We start from the raw sequence: 24,216 nt of genomic DNA, 5'->3' as shown, positions 1-24,216 counted from the left end.
AAGGTCTCCATCCATTAGTTTGGCTTTAACCATATGTTGCTTCAACATAACACATTCAGCATTAATGTTAGCCGAGAAACGTGTACTAATGCCCCTGATCCCATCAGGGGTACTGGCTGTGTGATGTCCTCTTTAATTCTTTGTGTGCGGTACGTTTCTGAAACTTGTTATTTTGGTTTTTCGTAGTCACTTGGATGAGTGGCAGAACGTTTCTCCCGCTGAAAACATTACATCCTGATGAACAGAATCAACGTTTTGGGATTTCCTTACCTGGATCGAGCATGCATTAAGACGTTACATGGTAGAGTGTGAACATAATGTGCAGATGCACTGAGCTTTGGTCACTCTTGGTGGTTCTCTGTAGTTTCCCTGAAGCCCATGCAGTGACCAGCTCAGTGTTTGATGGATAAAGGAACATGCATGTGTCTACAGTTAAAAAGGATTTGGCTACTTCCTGATTTATTTATTTGAATCTATTTTGCACATTTGTCACACTTAAACATTTCTGATAAAACAAATTTTAATGTTAGTCAGAGAGGTGCAGTCCTCCTGATCTGCTGCCCAGTTGCCTCTTAAACTAGTTGTGCCTCCCTCACCAGTAAAAACTGCAAACAAGTGTTTGTGATAATGGACAACAAGTGTTTCACATCACTGTGGAGGAACTTTGGCCCACTCTTCTTTGAAGAAATGTTTTAATTCAGCCACACTGGAGGATATTCCAGGATGAATGGGATGTTTAAGGTCATCCCAAAGGACCTCAGTCAGCTTTAAGTCTGGCAGCTTTTTTCCCAACTAGGTGTTCCGATGTTTTCAGATGACACGCTCTGGTTCTTTAAACGTTCCTTTTAGCTCTACTTCCATTTCTTCAAGATGCTTTACTTTTTTGTCAGTGGAAATAAAAACGTGTTCTTTATAACTTGCCTTGTTAAATAAAGCTTACACTGAATAACAACACCATCTGGTACAAATTGGTATTACCCTAAAGTACAGCCTTGCCACATTCAGTTATCTTTTTAACAACATACATGGATGTTTTGTACATAAAGTCAATTTTTCCAGACCGCTTTGAATATATAGGAAGGCAACAATAACTTAATTAACGAGTTGTTACAACCAGGGTGTGCAGAGGAGCACAAAGCTTGCAGCAGATGTGCAACAGCAGCAGAAGACCACGCCCGTTGAGCCTCCTGAGGTTACAGACCACACAGGCTCACTAAAAGTTAGCCACAGAAGAGTGCAAAAATGTTGCCTGGTCTGCAACATTCAGATGGAAGAAAGGTAATTTAACTGACTTTGAATGTGGCATGGTTGTGGCGTCAGAATTTGTGAATGTGAAGCCAACAAACCTGCAGCAACTGTGCGATGCTTTCATCTCAATATGGAACAAAATCTCTGAGGAGTGTTTCCGGGACTGTTTGTGAATCTGTGCTGCAGCCTGTAGAAACTCTGGGTCTAAAACAAATGAGTGTTTTTCCTATTAGGTCTAACGTCCAGTCTTTATCTCACTCAGAACACAGAAGCTGCCGTGTGACTCGGGTATGAATAAAGAGAGCGGGTCAGGTGTGGTTGCTGTACAAGGAGAGGACATTTATTGTAGAATTCCCAACACCACAGATGCGTGTTACCAGGTCGAGGTTGTCTTTTGATTGATTCCAGTGATTCAGACGGGGTGAAAACTCACATGCATGTCACACACCTGTGCACACACCTGCTCACCTCCACGCACGCGCACACACACACACACTCACGCACACTCACGCACACTCAGAGGCTAACAATCGTACATATGTTCACAGTCTTGATACGTACAAAAATTGAAATACAAATACAAATAATACCACAATAAAAACATTGTACTGTTTGATTTTTTTTTAGAAATTCTTATAGCTATGTTCTCTATTCTGTAGAAAGACAACTATGCTTTAATAAGTGAACATTATTTTTTTGTCTTTCTCTAAAATGATCAGTAGGATATCATCATCATAACGAAAATTCTTACAGTATATATCTCTTTTTTTAATCTATGGTTTCTCAAGCTGACCCTGCCTCCTGACCTTTATTCACAGGGTGCTGCTAACATCCTGCACATGTAAAAGGCTTCAGCTGGCCTTAACGCGCCATCACTCGCCCCCTCCACCATCTCTTTTAAAAACAGCAAAAGAAGATCAAGTAAAGGATGGAGCAGCTTCCTTCTATAAACACAAACGCGTACAGTCAGCAAAGGCTCAGCTCCAGCCTTTAAGAAGACGCTCCTGCTCGCTCTTTACCAGCTGCACTCTGGAAATGATCGTGAACATAAAAACTTTAATGGTAAACGTGTGATCCTCCAGTGTGCAGTTCAGCAGATAAAAGCCCAGCTGTTGTTTTCAGCTCAGAGATGTAGGGTACACAGTCAGACGTCCCCCGCCCCACCGCGTATTGCCTCAAATTTACAACTCATAACAAGTAACGTAAAAAAACATGAATGCCATCATGCAAAAACGAAATAAAGGCAAATGAATTATGGAGAGAAAAATCCAAACTAAACTTTTGAGCTTAGTCCCCCTAAAGCGTCGACAGATTCACAAAGGGATGAGCCAGAAAAGAAAGGATAAAAAGCTAGACTGTCATTATTTTCTTTGTCTGTCCTTAACATCAAAGTGAGTATTTACACGAGTGCACACAGCAGCGTGGACAGACGAGAGTAAAAACCTCCAGAAGGTGGCGCCTACTCTACAGCTGAGTTCTTCCTGTGAGAAAATGACGGGAATACTTTTGTTGTTGTGTTGCTGTTGCAGCAATGGTACAATATCTACAACCTCCCTCCCCCTGCTGGGAACAAACCGGGACAAAGCAGCCGGCTGTGCAGCAGCTCCGCGACACTCGCTGCTCGTCTGAACTGTTGTAGCCTCCGACGGGGAAGAACAGCAGCAGCATCAGTGTTCACACTGTGAGAAACGCCGTCTGCACGGCCTCGTGGTTTCCTGCTGGAACAAAGAGCTACATCGGTCTGAGACAAAACATTTAACCGCCATCGTTATCGGCGTGACAACAAGCAGCTTATCCACACTAAGCCTGGGTGTTTTAGAATTTCAACACACACATTTGTTGGTTTTTGGAAGCACCGATTCAGCTTCTTCCAGTTCACATATAAGACACAGCTTTGGCTCTGCAGGTTTGGATATCTGCAGATAGATTCCAGTGTTAAATTCATAACGTGTATTAGCCACTGTGAGGAAGAGCCTTCATGTTTGAGTCTTTCCTCCATAAAGATGACATCTGACGTCCTCCCCCGTATCCTTAACGGGTTCTGACACCTCAATAATACCAATAAACATGTGGTTTGATCACCATTGAAAAGGTTCTTTGCTTTTCAACCCAGAAGCTGCCTATACTGCCGATACAGCTCTAGTAAGGCCACAGTGATGCACACCCAGTGGTTTTGCTCTCGACGCAGGCCTGAAATATGACAGAAGCTGCTCACATAACAGAAAACATGCATCCGAGGGGGACAGCGTCAGGGCTCGACTCAGACTTTGCTCTCTTCGGTTCGTAGAACGTGTACTGAACGGGTATGGATTACTAAAAAAGTAAAAATTATTACTGATAAGCTCAGCGTGAGCGTCTATTTTGCACTCGGCCATCATTTCTCATGTCAGCACAGTCTCATAACAAAACATGAAAGTCGTGACAAGGCAAACTGTTTTTGTCATGTTCATGGACACAAACTGTCAGGTTATTTTTATGAGCCCAGACTGATTAAAGTAAGGGTTAAAAACGGGGTTAGACTTGTCACCACAAAACTGTAGCTAGATTTGTCACTGATTAATAGAAAGCTTTGAGACTGTGTTAGTCATTTAACCTCCTCAGACCTGAACTCTTCCACGGCAGCATGTTTAATTTCTCTTTGATATTTGGGCTGATTGGGGCCTGATGATTATTTAAACACAGAATTACCAGATTTTTTTTTTTTTACCTGATTTTTGTTTCTAAGAAACATCAGAGCCACATATGAGGATATTTGTTTAAAATTTCGATACAACAGTGGCAGTAAAACGTCCTCGTAAGTGGATATCAGGCCCTTGTAGAGCAAAATTGAGTATTTTGGTCTAAATAAGCCACATCTGTGGACGCCAGGTCCTGGGAGGTTAAGGTCACACTAACTCTCTTTCCACTGCGTCATTCACATCTCTTCCTCTGCTTTTGAGAAACTAACAAAACAATTTCTCTCTGAGGATTTTTTAACTTCTTCTAAAGCCTGAAATTCTTTATTTGAAAGATTCTGCAAAGCGAGTCGCTTTTGGCTATAAATAAGTCTTTGCCATGATCTCTATTCTTTTAACACTACCTTAAATAAAGCCATCTGTGCGCACCCCTCTCACTTCTTACTGAGTCAAATGTGCATCGAGACAAAGGAAGGCGATTATTTCGAGGGACTAGTTTGTCTCAGCAGAAACTTAAAGGCAGCCAGAAACCACGTTGTGTGCAGGTGACAAAACATCCTCACGATCGTCAACGTTCATTTGGTGGCGCTCAAATCCACAAAACTGTCAGATCCAGCAGGCTTAGTGTGGACGCTCATGCTTCTAACCTAATTTAATCACAGTATAAGAAGCAGTACCAGCTTTCACTGTGACACGCCAAACCACCTGCCGCTGTGCCCGCAGTGTGAACACTGCTGTGATGTAAAGTCACTGATGTGCTACACTCTGCAGCTCCTCACTCAATCGAACGGGGAGGTCGAAGGCTACTCGGCATGTCCACAGCAGCCGTTGGCCTGCAGGGGAGGAGGAGGCGTCGTCCGCCGACAGCACGAGGAGTCGCCTTTGCTCAGCAGGCAGTGGCACCGTCCGCGGGGGCCCTGTAGTGCCCCCTGCAGCTGGAGGGGGGGTGTGTGTGGGGTGGGCACACTCCTGCAGTTTTCTCCTGATGCTCAATTGTCCGTTTATCCACAAACACACGCACGCGCACACATTTACACACACATACACCGTCCTCCTGTCATCCCTCCATCCCTCAGTGGCCAATGTTCGGGGTGAAGAAAACAAGGGTTGCGGGTCCAAGAGGTGGAAGGGTTACCAGTTCATCATGGAGCTTCTGTTGAGGGTCATGAAGAAGACTTGACTGCTGCCTCCAGAACGCACCGAGGCGAAGAAGACCTGCAGGGAGAGGGCAGCACGTCATACAGGTGTGTTTCAGGTGTGGCGCCTTCGCTCGTGTGCGCTGTGTGTGCACAGACTCACCTTGTCGTTCCTCTCCGTCAGGAACTTCAGTCGCTGAGCTCGCTTGTGCATGAAAACTCCGTCGAGGTGTCCCGTCTCCACGGACCGGATCTCAATGGCCTTCTCTCCCCAGCCCATGATCTGATTGGAGTGGATGTAGGCTGCAGGGGAGGAAAGGGTGCACATGCACACACACACACACACACACACACACACACACACACACACACACACACACACACACACACAGAAGGGGGTTGGACAGGAGAAGACTCAGCACCAGTCTCACAACCAGGCCAGTCACACCTCGAGGCCTCCTCCGCCTCACTTCCGGGAGATTATTGCAGCAGTTTCTGACGGATGTGAACGACCAGCGTTGGGAGAGACGCGTCGCAGGCCTGCTGTCTGGCAAACCTCGTCGCTTTGATGTAAAGCAGTTATCTGAGCTGCCACATTGCACCGGGCTGTCCAGCAGCAGTGTCATTACAGCGTTTAAGGGCAAAGTCAGCCAATCGGAAAACTGTAAGAGCAGAACCCAGTTTAACCTAGTTGCAGGATTAGGGAACACTGTGAAACGTGAGTCCGCAGGGTGGAGGCCAGTAAATGATGACAGCTCGCCCAGCTGTGCACAGCCGTGGACTTTTAAAATGAACACTCCCCTAAAATAATGGTGAAGTCTCAAGAAGGTTTAGCGGGAAATGTTTGTTTGTGATGTGCACTACAGTGGGAAAGTTCAGGATCTCCTTATTTCTGCTGTGTGAGGTTTCTCTGCTTTATTCTGTTAATGCTGCCTCTCTCAGGCCAGCGCGCTCTCAGAGGAAATGAACCTTAATCTCAAGAGTTTCACTTGCTGGTTGAATGAGGGTTAAAAAAGATAAAGAGATAAATATTTAAGCCCCAGAAGTTTCAGCTTCTTTTTTAAATCATAAGAAGAAGTTTGATTTTATACATTTTATTGTGTTGCTTAATTTCTGATAAAAGTGAGAAATTGTAAATGGCCTGTATTTGTATTTGTATAGCACTTTACTCAGTCCCTAAGGACCCCAAAGTGCTTTACACATCCACACATCCACACACTGGTGATGGCAGCTACATTGTAGCCACAGCCACCCTGGGGCGCACTGACAGAGGCGAGGCTGCCGGACACTGGCGCCACTGGGCCCTCCGACCACCACCAGTAGGCAACGGGTGAAGTGTCTTGCCCAAGGACACAACGACCGAGACTGTCGGAGCCGGAGCTCGAACCAGCAACCTTCCGATTACAAGCTGAACTGCCAACTCTTGAGCCACGATCGCCCCAGAAGATCATAATTATAAATCTATATATACCTTTTTACCAGTTTATTTGTTTTACATTTATTTCCCCCTCATAGTGGATGTGTGTAACACTGTATGAGGAAAAACTTAAATTATCACTCAGATGTATCCTCTTCCTGTTCACGCCCCAAATGACCTGTATAAATATACAGGATGGAGCTGATTGGGTGTAAATTTTTTCTCTCTACTCCAGGGGTCCCCAGTCCCAGGCCTCGAGGGCCGGTGTCCCTGCAGGTCTTAGATGTGTCCTTGATCCATCACAGCTGATTTGAATGGATAAATGACCTCCTCAACATGTCCTGAAGTTCTGCAGAGGCTGGTAATGAGCTAATCATGTGATACAGGTGTGTTGACCCAGGGTGAGATCTAAAACCTGCAGGACACCGGCCCTCGAGGCCTGGGACTGGGGACCCCTGCTCTACTCTATTACATATGTTACTTGCATGCTGTGTGCAGTATAGTTCTTGATCAGGCTGATGAAGGTTAATTAATAAATGTTGCTGGAGCTTTGACCTCTTTAGATCTTTGTTCTCTTTCATGCACTTTCACAGTGCAGTGAAGTTGTGCCAGAAGCTTCCATTTCATTTATATTAATGCGTCACCAGAATACTGGAGGGAAAGTCTCTAAACTACAAGCTCAGGAAAAGTGGCACTAATAGATTTTTTGATATCTTTTCTTTTATCAGAAGTTATTAAAACCGTGTTCAGGCCGGTCCACCTGGTCACCCAGGGTCAGTGCAGCTTCTTGGTGCTTCTTTTTATTCTCATGTGGGAGAAAAGACAAAAAGGGTCCCACATACGGAGGATCGGGATCGGTTGGGTGTTTATAAGCGCAGCGGAGAGTTAAATAAGTCAGGCGTTTAAGTTTTTATGGGGTGGGGGAGGGGTCGAAGCCGGGCTTGGCTGTGAGACAATCTGGTCTGACAGTTAAATACACAAAAACATGTTAACAGGAGACGATGCCCACACAGAAAATGTGACACGTCAGCAACAGTGCTCCAGGACAGAGACACAGTCACACACGTGTTTTTGTCATTCAGGGTTAAGCACAGAGAAATCTGTAAGAGTGAGGATGGGCGGAGACACACACCAGCTTTGACTGACTTGGATCGTAAGATTCAAGATCCACCCCTCATGCTCGGCTGCGCTCTGATGCACTCACGCTACTTCTAAATAATAGATGAATTTAGATGTGCTGCCCCTGCATTGATCTGGTGCAGAGCTTTCATCTCGTTGCTTTGCTGCTGGATCTCACAAACGTTTTGTCTGGACCGGGTTACTGCAGAGCTCGAGCAATCAAGGATGAAAGGAAGAGCGGATGAGAAAGTGCCTTTTGAAATGTTTCACGGTCAACAACGAGACACAACAAGAGGACAGAAGTTAACACAGCAGACACACGACACAAACTCAATTCACAAAGAAGAACGAGCAGACAGTAAACGACTTGTGAGAGCTGGGAGTGAGGAAGGCAAAGATCCGCCGCTATCAGCTCATGCAGCCGCTGGATGTTCAACACTTAACGTTAAAGGGATACGTCGAGGTTTTGGGATGTCATACATTTGGTCAACTTACCCCTCGTGTGATGAGAGCACTGACACTAAACTCTCCATGATCCTGGCGTGTGCGTGTTGCTAAAGCTTGCCTGGTTTTAAGGATTTGCAGACACATCGAGTTTGTTGCAATTCCCCCAGGTCAATGCTGGATGTGTGAGAATGTGACCACTGAATCATTTTGTCTACATTTAACTAAACATTTTACTTTTAGTCCTGATCAGTTGCTCGGGTTGCAAAGAGAAGTCAAAATGCAATGAAGTCGTTGAGAAAATGGCCCTCACTCTCCCCTAATCTCAGTCCTGGTTTCATGTCTTGCTGAATTAAACCTGGTGTTCATTTAGTGAAGTTTGGACCTTACATAAGAAAATAAACCAGGTGTGCTTCAGGGTGGCCACACTATGTGTTGACTAAAGTGTATGCAGAGTATATTTGTAATATAAAGAGTTTAATCATGATTACTTTTTGTAAAAGTTCAAATCAATAAAGTCACTCCCTCTGAGCCAGCACGGTTACTTTTTCTAAATCTTGTGCTGATTTTAAAATAAACTGACTTAAATTTTCTCACACGGTAAAGACATAGAAAGAGGTAACGGAGGCGATGGAGACAGTTTGTTCTCATCAGCTCACTGCTCTGAGTTGACCAAGTGCCCAAACCTGCTGTATCCCTTTAAGCAGGTAATGAAACAGGTGAGTGAGACGACAGTCTGGGCTTCTTGTTTACAGGCGAAAGCAAAAGGCAAGAAAAGGCAAGCGTGTTGCTCTGAGCGGAGAAGGGGTGTGGTAGATAGTGAGGGTGAAAGATGATCTGCTGAGACCGCTTATCAGAGGTCAGAGGTCAGTGGGGTCAGGGAAAAGCGAGCTGATTGGTTGACGTACCGACGGAGGTGGGCATCTCGCCCCACTGCAGCACCACGTCTTTGGTGATGCGTCCGTAGGTGTTGACGTAGACGCCCTCGTCCTCGTAGCACAGCAGCATCTCCATGCCGTCCGTCTTGGGCAGAACCACGATGGCGTGCGGGGTCACCTGACCCTGAATCTGCCAGGACGACAGACGGGAGGGGGGGTGTTGAATGGGGTGGGGGCAGGGGTGTTAGGAGCTGGACCCCTCTAACATCCCCCCTTCCCCACCCTGAGAGAGAAGAAACTGCTGCAACAATAAAGCCTCCCGCTCCTCAGCCACGCAATTGCCATGGAAACAGACACAAGCACAGCGTGATTCATGACTGCCAAAAGCAATGAGAGGCGGTTGCTGTGGTTACCGTCTCCTTGGCCCGTCCATCTCTGACTGTAACCAAAGCGGGGTTAAAGGAGGACAGCGATTCACCCTCTGCCTCTGGATTCAAACACCAGTTCATTCACTAACAAACATTCACTCATTCATCTGCTAATTCACTCACTCGCTGAAACATTTCCATCTGTGACTTACAGCCTCTCCTCCTCACACATTCCTTTGTTCTCTTCATCACTTCTGTTCTGGGGCTGTCACACATTCACCATTTCATTTGTTCTGCTATTAGCTCATTCATCCTCTCACATTTCCTCACACGTTCACTCCTTAAATCACACTCATATTAAACATGCAGTCAAACACAGTTACATATAAAGTACACATATGCAGTCATGTTTACAGCACATTGATTCATTCGGTGTGATCTACTGTAACCACAGCTGCTATCTGTCTGACCTCGGCCTAACTGGAACATCTGAATGAATTATGTGGGCGTGTCCCCACAGAGCCTCGCACCAGCTTCAACAACAACAGCCAAACTTAACCTTAATGTTACCTAAAATAAACTTTTAATACTTTTTGGGGTAAAGTCAGAAAACTTTTAAAACATTTGTTATGGAATTACCAGTTTAATTCCCTGTAACCACTGAAATTGAAGTTATGGCTCTCTCCTAATTCTTTTACATTGGGCTTTATTATATTATGGGGACATGTTCCCCGAAGGAAGGCAGGTCCCTGTACGTGCACAATAGAGGTTCACAGCTGTTTTCAGAGGACGTACTGTTGTGAAACCACGTACATCCATAGTAGGAGTATTGCTTTTGTGGTGGGAAAGATTTACACCAAGAGTGGGCAACTCCAGGGCCGATGTCCTGCAGGTTTTAGATGTGTCCTTGATCCATCACAGCTGATTTAAATGGCTGAGTTACCTCCTCACCAGAGGCTGGTAATGACCTAATCATGTGATTCAGGTGAGCTGACCCAGGGTGAGATCTAAACCCTGCAGGACACCGGCCCTCGAGGCCTGGAGTTGGACACCCCTGCCTTACAAAGTGATTCACATTGTGAAGAATTGTCCCTGAAGACAAGCAGCAGTGTATTAATACCAGCACACACACACACACACACACACACACACACACACACACACACACACACACACACACACACACACACACACAGCCTCAGCCTAAACCTAACCCAAGCCTAACTTTACCCTGAGCTAAAACCAAGTCTTTACTTTAGAAATTACTGATTTACTTTGTGGAGGCCTGTCCTAGTAACACACACACACACACACACACACACACACACACACACACACACACACACACACACACACACTTACATGTGAGGGGATGTAGATGTCGTAGGGATTTCCAGAATCCACATCAATTACATGGAAGCCAACACTAGAGCCGTAGATGACCTTTAACCTCTGCCCTTCCTCTACAGTCAGGTCCACCAGCTGGGGGCGATGCTGCAGGTCAGTGAAAGACTGGCAGACAGAGAAAAGAAGATTGACTGAGGTTCAGTCATGCACTAAAGCAGCTGGATATAACTTTGTGAATCAGGCGTGTGATATTTCCTCTCTAGTTGCAGAAGACAAATAAAATAAAGAAATACAAAGAAATCAGTATCATGTACTTTTCCAAATATCACAAGTCTTAGCTTGATTACCTTGAAAGCCATAAACTTGTGGTAAGGTTTAGGTGCCCAGGCATAGATCTCAACTGAGTTCTTCAGAGCAATCACCAAGAATTTAATCCTCTCGTACTTCACTGCAGAAATAAAGACACATTTTAATGTGAAATCTCAGGATTTCAGCTAAAAAAGATTTTAATTCAACATAAGATATGATAGATATTAATTTCTAGTTTGTTAGTGAACAGGTCCGCACGTCTCCCATAAACGATCTGAACGTACCGACTTTGTAATGCACGCAGCCCTCCAGGTCCCCGACTGTAATCCAACCCTGTTTCTTCTCCACTTCAGGGTCATTGTGTAATATCCTGTTCCTCAGCCAGGACAGGTAGTAAACCCGCAGCTTGTTCTTCTTCCCTATTTTGGAGGAAAATTCAGAATTCAAATGAAATGATAATTCATTTCCTGTATGGAACAAACATAAATTAAATGGTGTCTGCGTCTTTGTGAGTTTAACCCATCAACTGTGGATCTGTGATGTGGCATTTGGTGAAATCAGCTGCCAACCTGAGATGGTGACCAGGACGTTGAGTCCCTCCAGGACGTCCATCTGTTGGATGCGCCTTCGATTGATCAGGTTGTAAACTTTGCCTTGACCGCTTCGATCCAGCAGCATCAGGCCGTTCTCCGTTCCCACCAGCAGGTTCACTCCTGCCCAAAACACACACACGCTTCCTTTTTAGCGCCTCTGTATCTGCACAGGATTCAAATTATCACGAGGCTGTTGCTGACGTGACAGTTTTACCCCAGAGAGCCGCACAGAGGATCTCCGAGTTGAAGCGTTTCTTGTATTTACGGATCTCGGGCGTGTCGCTGTGCGGCCTGATGTTAGTGGGGTTGACGTTGACCACGGAGATCTTGCGGGCCTCATTGAGCCTCGCCTGCTCCTGCTTCAGCAACTCATCAGCAAACAGCGCTGCAGCACAAAGTACAACAAAATGCATCATCATCTCATCTGCAGCTGCCCCATCCCTGAGACAATAATACAATATTTTACACTATTTTTTCATTTTACGCTACTAATATATTGGATTCTATTATTTTCATAATTATAAATTAGACTACATATATATCTATCTATATATATATATATAAAAACGCTGGCAATCAATAACAACAGATACAAACATGATTAAGTCAGGCTGTCAGGATGTGGGTTGCAAAGCAGCTTGCAGATGCATGGCTGCTATAGGGGGGGCTAAAGAAACTTTAACCTGAGATTTTCGGGTTAGAAGCATCAGCAGCACTAACACTATATTTGACCTTTCAGAGGGTAAAAACAGTTTGCTGCCAGGCTGCGTTTACTGTACACCACCTGCTCATGTGACTGATGCTTTAAATTAGAAGAGAAGCCTACCTGAGGCTGAGGTTTTATCATCTTCGTCGGTCGGGGAGGTCCCGTACACCCTCGGATCAACAAATGGCGTGAAGGAGGACTTGGAGCCTCCGCTGCCTCCCATGCCAAACTGCAAGCCACAGAAACACAGACTTTACAGTCCAACACGTGTTTGTCAAACACTTACCATGAACAGCAAAAAATCTGTATAAAAAAACTGGGATCAAAATATAGGAAACACAAAGATTTTCTATGAAGTGTCACAAAATATAAACCGGTCCTCATCAGTGTTTCCTGTATTTTGTCAGAGACCTGTATCAGGTGCTCAGAAAAAGGAAAGGGGTTACTTCCTGGATCAGAGGCTGGAAAACTGAGCGAGGGAGGAACAAACGAAGAAGGATCAAACGAGTAGAGCAAGGCAGGTTGAGTCAAACAGGACAGGGCAGGAAATTAAAGGTGCCACTTTTATCTGTTGCCCCCGAACATATAAAACTTTTCGGGGGCATCTCACCGTGTTAGATTTGACATTGAGTTTTCTCTTCTTTGAAATCAATTCAGTTTCCTTCCTGTAGCTCCAATTCACAACAACGGCCACCTTAAGGACCCTTTCCTACAGCGTGACTGGCAAAGGATCGAAGCAAAGGATCACTGAGATCCGCTCATCGGAAGTATAAGGAGACAAAACTGAGCGGCCTAAATATATGAGCAGTGTTGAAATCGTTCCAGATGTGCACAAGAAGATGATCTTGTACAAGCGCTCGGTTTTGTGGCCAATCCTCTGAAACTACATATGCACCTTTTATTCATTTAGTCCACAAGCTTCAATAATGTCAGCCTTAAATGTGGCTGCTGGTAATTTCCCACCCTGATAAAGCAGCAGTGTGGGCAGGTGTCGGGGCGAGCAGGGTTGAGGTTTGTCAGGATACGGGGAGGTTTAGGGTGGAGAGGATTTCAGGGCCGATATCTGGGTGCTGCTCCACCTACTTGGACCCCAGAGGCATCCCCTGGAGAGACCAGGGGGGAGGTGCTTTGCTGCACCAAATCGGGGAGATTGGCGCTGCCATAGAACAGTTTGCCGGGGAAACCGTTGCTGGCGGTTGAGCTCCGCCTCCGTTCCCTGTGTTTCTGGAAAAAGAGAGAGAGGGGCGGGCTACTGTGCAGCGAGGCTGTTTGACAGGTCAGGTGATGGAGGGAGGCGGGACCCATGCAGGTGTGCTTGTTTCAGTGTTATTTTTAAACTGGGGAGGGTGGGCACATGTGCTATCAGGTCTGTGTTTCTACCACGCTTGGCCTTTAACACACACTTACACTGTGGTGAGTCTCTTAGATTGTTTTCTCCAAAACCTTCAGCGGAGTTCAAAGATTATTTGAATAATAAACAGAAATGGATGTGCAATAGTTCTGTTACCTCTAAACTATGCTTTCAGCTCCAGCTCACTGGCCTAGTGCAGAGGCACAGGTTCAGCTTCGCTTTGGGCCATTTTCTGTGCGTTTTCCCCTTACACTGTCCTTTCACAATAAAAGCCCCAAAGCATATTCTAAACAAACTGTTTAAATCAGTTTGTTTTGTAAAGCTGATTTTGAATCATATCTGAGATTTGAGGGCAAGCTGTGTAAACAGACCACGATCACTGCCCTCTACTCAGTAAAAAAGCAACAAATCTGGTGCAGAGATGAAGAGTGTCGGTTTCTGTGCAGTCAAGGTCAAAGGTTAAAACGGAGACTCACCTCACGCATCACCAGGGTGCTGTCCTGGGAGCTGTTTGCATACGTGTCCTCGTTGGTGTCGTTGTGCTCTCCCGCTGTGCCGAAGGACTCGTTGGTGCTCTGACTCGCAGCGGGCCTGAAAAACAGATTTTTATCATCTTTTAATAACTTTTTTAAAATGTTTTTTTTTAAACAGACGCATCTGACTTTAAAATAAGAGCTTAACAATTTGAACAGATCCATCTCCTGGGTTATATATGTGATAATGGCGTGTGGAGAAACAAGTAAGAAGTACAAAAAACCCACTCAGTACTGCATAAATACTGCATATATATCATCTTGTGCAAGAGGGGCTTGAAGCCTCTTCTTAACGCCCTTAGCTGTTGTTTCACAGAGAAACATAGAAAAGGAAGGTTTGCCAGATGAATGATGAGTGTAGCACAGAGCTGCAGACTTTGGGAAAACAAGGGAAAAACACAAAAGTCGCCTCTTAACTGCAAAACAAGTATCGGCCAAATGTTTGTGAAAGCAAACCGTCCTCCGAGCTGCACTAATAGCGCTGTGCATCATTAGCCGATGTGCATCCTCCTGCATAACCCTCATAATGACCAAAATTTACAAAATGGACTTAATGGTTTGCTCAATATGACCTGAAATGGGACTGAGCCCATAAGCACACCTGGAAAATGTTGTTTTTCTTTTTTTGCATTCAGAAGAGTCGCCTCCTGGTGGCTATTATTAGAAAGAATCCAGACTTAAGGCACTTCCTGTTGGGTTTCTGTCGTTTCCTGTTTTATTTTGTAAAATCTTACAAATCTTACTGCTGTTAGTGTTCCCTCCTCTGTGATTAAAAGCCTCGCCCTAACTGGCATCATCTTTGTTGTGTTTCACAGCTGCTTCCTATTAGCCAATCACAGCCTGCCTCTAACCATTTGCTCCATCGTTGTCCTTTTTAGCTGCAATTTTTCCTGCGTGTTTGAATTCTTGATGTACTTCTCCTTTTGTCTGCGCCTTATTTTATGGCACACTGACTGATTGCCTTTGACCTCACCCAAAGATTAAACCTTTGTGCTTCCTGCAGTTGGATCCTCAGCGCCTGAGCTGCATCCATCCTTTACAAAATCCATTTTATTAAAAAATGATTAAGAAACATTTCTTACAGGTGTTTCTTTCAGTCTCCGTGCTCAGACCTAAACGTTAGCTGGTACGGTCTGTGGTCGTGCTCTTCGTTGGTTTGGATGCAAAGCTATTCCTGAATTATCACCATCACTCACATGATGCGTGGGATATCACTGACGGCCACAGATCCATCGTTAGCCCCGCCCTCTCCCTCCTCATCCTCGCTGCTGTGGGACTCCTCACTGGACGACGAGTAGTCAGTCACTTTGACCGGCGGGCGGCTGGTTTCCTCGCCCTGCCGCAGCTCTCTAAGCTCTTTGGCCAGAGCCGTCAGATCCTGCAGGAAGACAAATTCAAAAGTGACTCAACACTTATTTATTTTCTTCATTTCTGTAAGTCAGTAGTGTGCAGGTCCAAAATGATCATGCAATAACTATTTTTGTCTTTAATAAGTTTATCTTCTTATATATCCGGCGTGTGGCTTCTTGGAGGTTTAAATATCATAACTGAAAGGAATTCGGTCCATCTATGAAAGTCTTTTGTAGCCTAACTATCACGTCTAAAAAGCTCTGCTAAGCTGTTCCAACACCACAAAAGCACAACTCTCAGGTGTGAAGACAGATTTGCATTTCATTAAATTTTAGATTAATATCACACTGAAAATAAAGTGTTTAATTAGCCGAGTAAGAGCGTTGATGATGGAAAAGTAATTTGGCAGCAAAAGCAATTTTAATTTTAAACGATATTTCAGAATTCACTTGCTCGACATAAGAGACCAGACGAACTATACAAGTTGTCTGAGAGAAAGATTCACAACAAATTCAAGGCAGGAAACATTTTTACAATAAGAAAATCACAGTAATATAAAAACACAGCGATCAAAGAGATGAAACAAAGCTGACCTGAGGCGACGTTTCCTTAAATCAATCATTTAAGGAAAATTCATTTTTACACAAAAATCTCACAGTCTGTGCTGCAAAGTTTGAGGTGGAACAAAGTGAAACATGCTATCACAAACATCTCTCATCATCCTGGATTATGCCCCCCCCCACAATAAAAAAAGCTACATGTCTGATATTCCTTATTTTTGCAATCCTGGAACGCTTCAGTGACTCTCGCAGCTCTCCTGCCTCTTTGCGGCGCTGCAGCGGCTCAGAAGCAAAGAGCAGGAAGCAAATGTGTTTTTGGTTTTTGTGCCACCATGCAAGCCGTTAGCGAGTCCGTCGAGAGGAGGACGGTGAAGTGAGAGAAGGAGGATGCACCATGCCTCAAAGTGGGAGGTCAAAGTTCAGCAGACTTGAGCCTCTGTGATATTTTACAGCGAGCAGCCAGGTACATGCACCCTGACGCCTCATCCAGCTTCTGTGCACTGCCTCTGCTGCAAACACGTCACAGCAGCACCAGTTTAAACAAGTTAGAAATGTTTGGCGATGGTTTGAAAAGCAGCCGATATCCTGTCTTTACAGCTGAGATGCTCTTTGCAACATTTTCCTGTTGTGAAGTTTAATACGACAGTAAATGTTTCTCTCTGGATCACAAGAATAACCAAAAGCTTCTCCTGTAAGACCTCCTTAATGCATTAAACCTTCACACGAGAACTCTGTGCAGCACTGTGGTTTCACTGTGAGCCTCACAAACCACGTACGCAGCGTAAAGGAGGAAAATTTATTATTGGAAATTTAAAACACCCCATAAAACACAAAAAAATAATACACTCATAAATATACAGATAATATATTTATCATCTGTATATTAAATATATATTAAATAATGAATAATTTTATAAATTAGGATGATTATAAAATCCATAATAATTTACTACAAAATAATAAAGTTGCTACAAAAATTAAGTAATAAAGTAATCATATAAATACAGTAAACAAAAAATACAATTAATCTAAAAATCTGAAGTAATTTTACACATAAAAATAAGGACTATAAAATATAAACAGCATTCTAAAAAATACTATAAATATAAAATATTAATATAAATAAATGCTGAAATGAAGAAAATGTAAAAACAGACAAAACAAACTAAAATATCAGACATCATCAATACAAATATAATAAATATAGGATGTCTTTGGCTATTATTAGAAATGTAATAAGGTGAATATAAACATTTCATTTAAATTACTAGGAACTAAATTCAAAGGATTAAAAGACCAAAAGTATTTCACTCTGCACTCTGTCAGTAAGAAAGATTTGAGTTGTGATTATTTGAACTTTGAATCATCGTCCAATCCTGATCCTGCGAATGAATCAGAGACTCAGCAAAACAACTACATGTAAACATCTTCAGTTCACAGCAGGAAAACGTGCACGTGAGCAGTGGGTAGGAAGTGGGGCTTTGGTGGGGCACGGGGGGAGGGGGGTCTTACCAACTCCTGGAGAGAAATGATAACAAGGAAGAAAAGGGGGGGGGGGGGGGGCACATGTGGAAATGACACAAGTTATAATTATTATTCATAATTATAACTTATTAAATCCAGACCGAGTCTCTTTGACAGGAAACAGAAGGGAATGTTTTCAGACACATTTTCCAAAAGTAAGAAGATTTTTATTGGAAAACAGTAACTTTGGTTTAAAATCAGGATTTTTTAAGACCTTATATTTTGAAACTGATTGAGAATAATTTCAGAAAGAGAAGTTTGGATGATTTTGATAAAGCTTTAAATCTTTTTTGAAATAGGAGAGACGTTTTCTTCTTTTAAAGTTTCAGGAAGTGAAGGAAATTTGGAAAATAAGATATTTCTTGAGAACTTTCTTTGAAAACAAAGACCTTAAATACAAATATAACTTATTCGGTATGAAAACCTGATAATGAATTTAAAAAAGCAGCATGAATCGATGATACATACATGAGAACAAGTGGAAAGTTGGTGAAAATTAAAGTCTATTCTAAGAAACTTCAAAGCATTTGGAGACAGTTTTCCAAACTGTGTTTTTTATTCATTCAAAGTGAAAATTCACAGCAAGAAACTAAAAATCAAAGGCTTTGCTGGAGGGCTTCTCAGCGAGGAGCATTTACGGCTTTTCAACTTTTCCAGCTCTCATTATTATCTGGGCCGAAGCCTGTGTTAATGTGAGTGAAAAAAATATCACAAGCCGAGCATGATTTTATTCTGAAAGAATCGCACAGGGTAACATCGGGAGTTTAATTCAGAACGTATGTGAGGGTGCCAGTGCGGTGAGGTGATGAAGGAGGAGAAACATCACTAACCTCGTCTACAGCTTTCTTATAGCTCTGACGGACGATGGAGGAGGGATGGAGGACAGGAAGAGGTTAGTTCAGAGAGAAGAGTCAGTCAGGCTTTCACCGCATGTTTATTTAATGAGTATTCTTAATCTTACGGGGGTTTGTGGCACTGCCACACACAGGAGAGCTGCAGGAGTGTGTGTGTGTTTGTGTTATACACAGTGTGTACTCACTGCAGGCCTGCTGGGTCGGGTTATCTCTCTGTTGTCGTCTTTGGCGTCGTGGCCTTCAGTCTTAGAGGCTGAATTACCTAAAACCCAAACACAAGAGGATGTTTTTCATAAAACAGCAGAGCTTGCACAAATTGGGGAAGACAGAACGCTAAGAAAGAATTCTAAGAAGCAATTTAAAGGCACTTTTTGTAATTACCCTTTACAAATATCTCCACTAGGGGGCAGCATTTCATCAGAACACAAAGTACCTGTTACCAGGTACTTTTTAGTACCTACTCGGTCGAGGTTCCAAGTGATCCAAGGCAAAAATGTGACGTCAAAAGACTGCAAGCCACCGATTGCTGGTCAGTGGCGTCACTCGATGAGTCATGAGAGCGTCTCGCTCACGAAATCAAAATGGACATTTCTGAAACCTGGCAATGAGTGAAAAGGCCACAAAAACCAACGCCGTGATCCTTGAGTGTGACTAAAAGCTTCAGGCCGAGCAGCAGGTATGTCATTGTTTTAGCGTTCATGTCACATACTAATTATCACAACCTCGGACACGGTACTATAACCAGGACCACGCACACTGAGAAAATGAGGCGAGGCGAGCTGTACCACCTTGAGTCGCGTTGAGCGATGTCGAGTACTAATGGAAAAAATTTAAACTTGTTAAGGAAACAAGTTCAACAAGCATGAAATATTAACGAAAATGAGACATCAAAATATCTAAAAACATCTCAACACCTGGTAAAACGCTGCCCCCTGGTGGTGGTGAGAGTTTAAGCAAAAAAGTTTCAGAGGGTAATTACAAACAGTACCTTTACACTGAGAGAGACCTTCAAAGGCCTGCTTGGGCGCTCAGACTGGGTTTCGTGGGTTCAGGTCAGGTTTTTGTGAGTTCACAGACAAACAGGTGACTCACCGCGCTCGTTGGAGCCTCCCTGAGAGCTGGGGGTGCTGGAGCTGGAGGAGCTGCCGCTGCTTGTTCTCTTCAGGGGAGTGTCCAAGTACATGTCGGGCCTCCGCAGGTCAGGGTTGCTACAGTAACACAAACACAGCGTTGCCTCAGACATGACTGTGAACAAATACCCACACCCACATTTCCACCGGTCGACATCGGAGCTGCACATACCTGGCCCGTATGAGGTGAGCGCCGGCCCGCGGGCCGAGGCCTGGCCCGTTTCCAGGAGAGTTCTTCCTGACCAAAGCCGGAGAGATGGAGGTCGTCCTCTGAGGAACCTGGAAACACAAAATAGCAGCAGGTTTTAACATCTGTCCGGAAGCATCAGGTTAAAAGGTGACATTTTAAAACATCAGAGAGTTTAAGTACAAAACTGAGAGCTGCAAAGGCATTCTTTAATTCACAAAATTAACTCAAAAAGGAAGCAAAAATGAGCAGAATTTTAGTCTGTGCATTACAATTTTAATCAGGGTGATGGGGATAGACTGTCCTTTATCCATTACAAAGTCTGTTTGTCTTAGTCTTTTAGTTTTAGAGCAGTTACTGACATCATTTGGGTGTTTATATAAGAAAAACGTTTGACAGAATTATGCCTCGCTGAGCAGCTTTAACTAAAGCTCATTTCACTGGGATGAAGGATATTTGCAGCACATAACACAAGACTAAAGAGCAGTGCTCTGAAACCCAGCTTTGCATTTAATCTGAACACAATTAATGTGAAGCTAAATACACAACACAATCATTTTAAATTTCTACCAGAAATCACAAATTTCTGGTAGAAATTTGTGATTTCTACCAGAGTAAGTCCTTTTTTCAAATAGATCATGTTTAACTAACGATAAACTAAATGATAAATACAATCAGAAAACACTCAAAAAATCAAAAAGTAAAGAGAAACTCAGAAAAAGACAGAAAAAGGTAAAAACAGACTTTAAAGAAAAGCAAACTCAGCACACGTGGATAAAAACACACTGGCGGTGGCATGCAGAGACCTTAGGGGGCATGTCGTCGTCCTGCCGCAGCCAGGAGCTGCGGTCCAGTTTGTCGAGGGGGGGCGCCAGGCGGGACAGGGGCGGGGGAGGAGGGGTGTCAGAGGTGGGGTCAGAGTTCTGCCGGGGCATGGGAGGCCGGGAGGGGGAGGGCAACGCCGAGGAGGAGGACACGCCGTGGGGGTCGTACAGGGACTGGGAGCCTGACAAGCCATGACTCTTCACCTGCACCAGGTGGGCCATCTGAACACACACACACACACACACACACACACACACATGCGCGCAGGCAGGAAACAGGCAAAGTGGAGGGGAGAGAGCAGGATCAGGACAGAGTGATTAGGAGGCAAGTCAAGAGGAAACAATACAGGAGGAGTGATGCAGAGGAAGGAAGATGAGGTCACGGAGGAGGGAAAACACTCCTCGCAGTGCACTGTGTGAGTGTGTGTGTGAGAGTGTGTGTGTGTGTGTGAGAGTGAGTGTGTGTGTGAGAGTGTGTGTGTGTGAGAGTGAGTGTGTGTGTGAGAGTGTGTGTGTGTGTGTGAGTATTTTCTCCAACAGCCCAGCAGACAAACAGCGCCTCCTGCTGGTGACGTGCAGCAGCGTTCTGTCCAAGCCCAGGAGTTTGTCCGTGTCTCCTGATGTCATACAAACAGGTGCATCACACCTGCAGGACTCAGCTCCTACCAGAGTTTTACTGAAACTACTCCCCACAGACCGGCTTTACTTGAGCACAGACGGAGAGATGTCAAGGAAAAGTCTGGCATGTTTCCATCTTGCTTATTTCCATTACCATCCACTGTTCCCATAACATAAACAGACCCCACCCAGTTTGAGGGGGTGACACCTATAAACTGCTGAAAACTCCTCAGACAAGCTGAGACCCAGAACCAAACGTACTGTTACTGATAAGTAACCCTGCCGACTGGATGCCTGTCATTTTGCATCTGTACTCCATCACAGTGGATTTGAAATCAAACAGTGATTCCAGTGCAGGCTTTCACGACGCTTTTACTATTACAACATTTCATGCACCAGTTTTCTTCACTGTATTTATTTCTGATCAAGCACTCTCATTCCTCCGGGCCCCTTATTTTAATCTTGATACCTGCTGCCAGCTGGAGGGTCAGTCCAACCAGAGCCCAGAGGGTGGAGAGCCACTACGCCGAGCTCACTCCTGCTGCAGATCAGAAAAGACTACAGACGGTGCAGCTGGACCTCCACCACAGCATGAGAGACTCGCTGCAGGGATGGCTGGTGATACTGCAAAGATACATAACTTTCAACTCAAATACTCACAAAGGAGAAACTCGCAATAACTGCTCATCCTGATCCTCCTCCTGCTCTTCATCTATACGATCAAAAGCCGTCACAAAGCTTTGCGCACTTTCTAGCACAATGCTGCGTCACCGCCTGCCGACACCGCTCCATCACACCCGACAATCTCCTTATTAATCTTTGTCTCACTCTAGCTCCTCTCAGACACTTAATCCCATTCACATAAGCCTCTCCTGCACTAATGAGGCCACTCTGCTGATGTTCAAAAGAGCTCAGAGTTTCATTTCAGCTGCTTCGCCTTTGATGAAACCAAAACCCACGTGTGTCCGTGACGATCGGACGCATCGACGACACGGAGCGACCTCGCTGGCTCCAACACTCGCCGATCTTTGAATTCATCACGTTAAAATGCACTCGTGGGCATCTGTGACGGTTCCACAGAAGTGTGGAGGGTTTGTATCTGCATGTGCGTGCATGTCCAGGACACGCACACGCTTCATTCTCTGCAAATATTTTATGTACAAATTTCTTTGTGTCCAATAACTGAGAGACATTATTGAGGGGCCTGAACGCTGATCACGAAAGGAGCTCTTCTCACTGATTGATTAAAAAAGAAAAAGCTAAAGCGAGTTAAACTAAACTAAACTGACATCCTGTGGACACGATACTGAAGCTAGCAGAGAGGACAACCTCATAACCACAACATCCACAGTCCTGAGTCTAATCCTCTCTTCCTGTTTCAGAGACGGGCCAGTTGGTGAGTCCCAGAGAACCAGTGAATTCCACTGCACCGTACCAACGTATATCACACTCAGACAAACACACAAACACAGGTCACACACCTGTGGCTCCATGGAGCGGTGCATGGGCGGAGTCCGGGCCTGCTGGATGCCCCCGCTGCTGAAGGACTCGGAGCGAGGCGGCAGGGTTGGGTCTGAGATCCGGTTGGAGACTTTATGCTGCAATGCAGGAGAAGAGGTTCAGCTTGTAATGTTCCCACACACACACACACACACACACACACACACACACACACACACACACCATGGTGAAAGTGTCCTCTAAGCTGTGTGTGTCTGTTCACATGTTTTGGTTTTAAAGCTGATTTGACTGATTTCTTCTTCTGGGAGTTTTCCTGTAGCTCGTTACCAAGTCTGAGACATTTTGTTCCAGTTTTGTTCCTCAGGTAGAAACGAATAATTGTTTCAGGAGGTTAAACTGTGCTTCTGCTGAAATCAGAGGAAACAGCTCGTTCTGTGCAGAGCTAAATGGATTCGTTTAAAAATGACGTCTATTTACTGCTTTTAATGCTCGAAAGATGCAGAAAATGAAGCTGGCTTCACCACAACAATTTAAAACTATAACACAGGAGCAACAGCAGAAGCAGCACATCAGACACATGACAGTGAATGAATCTCTTTGCTGCACAGGTTTATTAACCTGCTAAAGAAGCAGAGTTACTGTTTACAGCTCAATATTGTTTATTGTTTGTGTGCATCTCTGCACACAAACATTTAGATGAACTTCGGTGAAGACTTTTTCTGCAGTACGTGATATACACTTATTCATATTTACATAGATATCACGTTGTTCTGCTCCCAACAGGAAGATGTTTTAGTTCATGTCAAACTGTAAATGAAAACTGGAAGTATCGGACTTAATGAAGCGTTTGATGGATACGAAATAAAAACAGGCGTCATTAAAAGATAACGGCTGTTCTCACATGTGGCTAAACCAACATCTGGAGGTCTGATCTCCAGCCAGCGGTGGTGCCGTTAATTCTCCCAATGACTTGATTTATTTGAGCTTCTGTGGAAATGTTTGTGGAAATGTTTTAAAAATGTAATTATTAGTTGGAGCTGAAGTGTGTAGATGGAAAATTGACTCTTTGTATTTGGATTTTTTAAACAAACACATTGATTCATCTAGAAAATCAGTACGTTGGCCTTTACTGAACTTATTACATTTATTATATACTTAACTATTACCAACATGAAACACTGATTGGGGCATTATTACACATTAAGTATGTCTACTTTTACCTTCTTTGCTATCTTTACATAATTAGATACAAATCCTGTATGAATTTGACCTGAAATGTGTTTTACAGTGCAGTAAAGTGAAGTCTGTCTCAGGGCCTTTTCTCCTGCATTAGTTAAATAAAGAGCTCACATCTGATCTCTTTCCCTCAGTTTCATATTCAGCTGCTGGTTACTGTGGCTGATGATTTCAGCTTGTAAATCTACAGGAGAACTTATTTGTCTTCAGGTCAGACAAAAGTGACTTTTTAAAAGAAGTTGTTTTCTGTGTGAATTCAGCTGCTTCTCATTAAATTGTAAAACACTGTAAGTCTGCTCTTCGTTCCTCTACTGTCAGCTTAACAAACTATCACGTCTGATGGTTTTG

At 44.1% G+C, this 24,216-nt stretch overlaps 1 protein-coding gene across 11 annotated transcripts in view; it reads right to left on the bottom strand.

Annotated features, from left to right (window-relative positions):
* Nucleotides 1-4,070: 4,070 nt before the first annotated feature.
* tnikb (TRAF2 and NCK interacting kinase b) overlaps nt 4,071-24,216 on the bottom strand; it is a 64,134-nt gene continuing 43,988 nt past the window's right edge. For 4 of the 11 annotated variants that reach the window (XM_026180613.1, XM_026180619.1, XM_026180615.1 and 1 more), the window contains 18 exons: nt 22,653-22,769; nt 20,536-20,775; nt 19,715-19,821; nt 19,505-19,620; nt 18,598-18,674; nt 18,389-18,412; nt 15,321-15,502; nt 14,068-14,182; nt 13,324-13,464; nt 12,361-12,469; nt 11,749-11,919; nt 11,511-11,654; nt 11,226-11,360; nt 10,980-11,080; nt 10,648-10,797; nt 8,948-9,107; nt 5,223-5,362; nt 4,071-5,138 (listed from right to left, as the gene is read on the bottom strand). In XM_026180613.1, coding sequence (XP_026036398.1) covers nt 5,055-5,138; nt 5,223-5,362; nt 8,948-9,107; nt 10,648-10,797; nt 10,980-11,080; nt 11,226-11,360; nt 11,511-11,654; nt 11,749-11,919; nt 12,361-12,469; nt 13,324-13,464; nt 14,068-14,182; nt 15,321-15,502; nt 18,389-18,412; nt 18,598-18,674; nt 19,505-19,620; nt 19,715-19,821; nt 20,536-20,775; nt 22,653-22,769 — 2,313 coding nt within the window. In that variant the 3' untranslated portion in view covers nt 4,071-5,054. Of the gene's footprint in view, nt 5,139-5,222; nt 5,363-7,608; nt 9,108-10,647; nt 10,798-10,979; nt 11,081-11,225; nt 11,361-11,510; nt 11,655-11,748; nt 11,920-12,360; nt 12,470-13,323; nt 13,465-14,067; nt 14,183-15,320; nt 15,503-18,388; nt 18,413-18,597; nt 18,675-19,504; nt 19,621-19,714; nt 19,822-20,535; nt 20,776-22,652; nt 22,770-24,216 lie in introns of those variants that run through there. The other 7 variants (XM_026180616.1, XM_026180621.1, XM_026180614.1 and 4 more) reach the window with 5 other exon arrangements.

This window comes from Astatotilapia calliptera, chromosome 9, assembly GCF_900246225.1.
Source record: "Astatotilapia calliptera chromosome 9, fAstCal1.2, whole genome shotgun sequence".
Lineage (NCBI taxonomy): Eukaryota > Metazoa > Chordata > Actinopteri > Cichliformes > Cichlidae > Astatotilapia > Astatotilapia calliptera.
The sequence above is the reverse complement of the archived record's forward strand: the minus strand, read 5'-3'. Positions and strand labels throughout refer to the sequence as shown.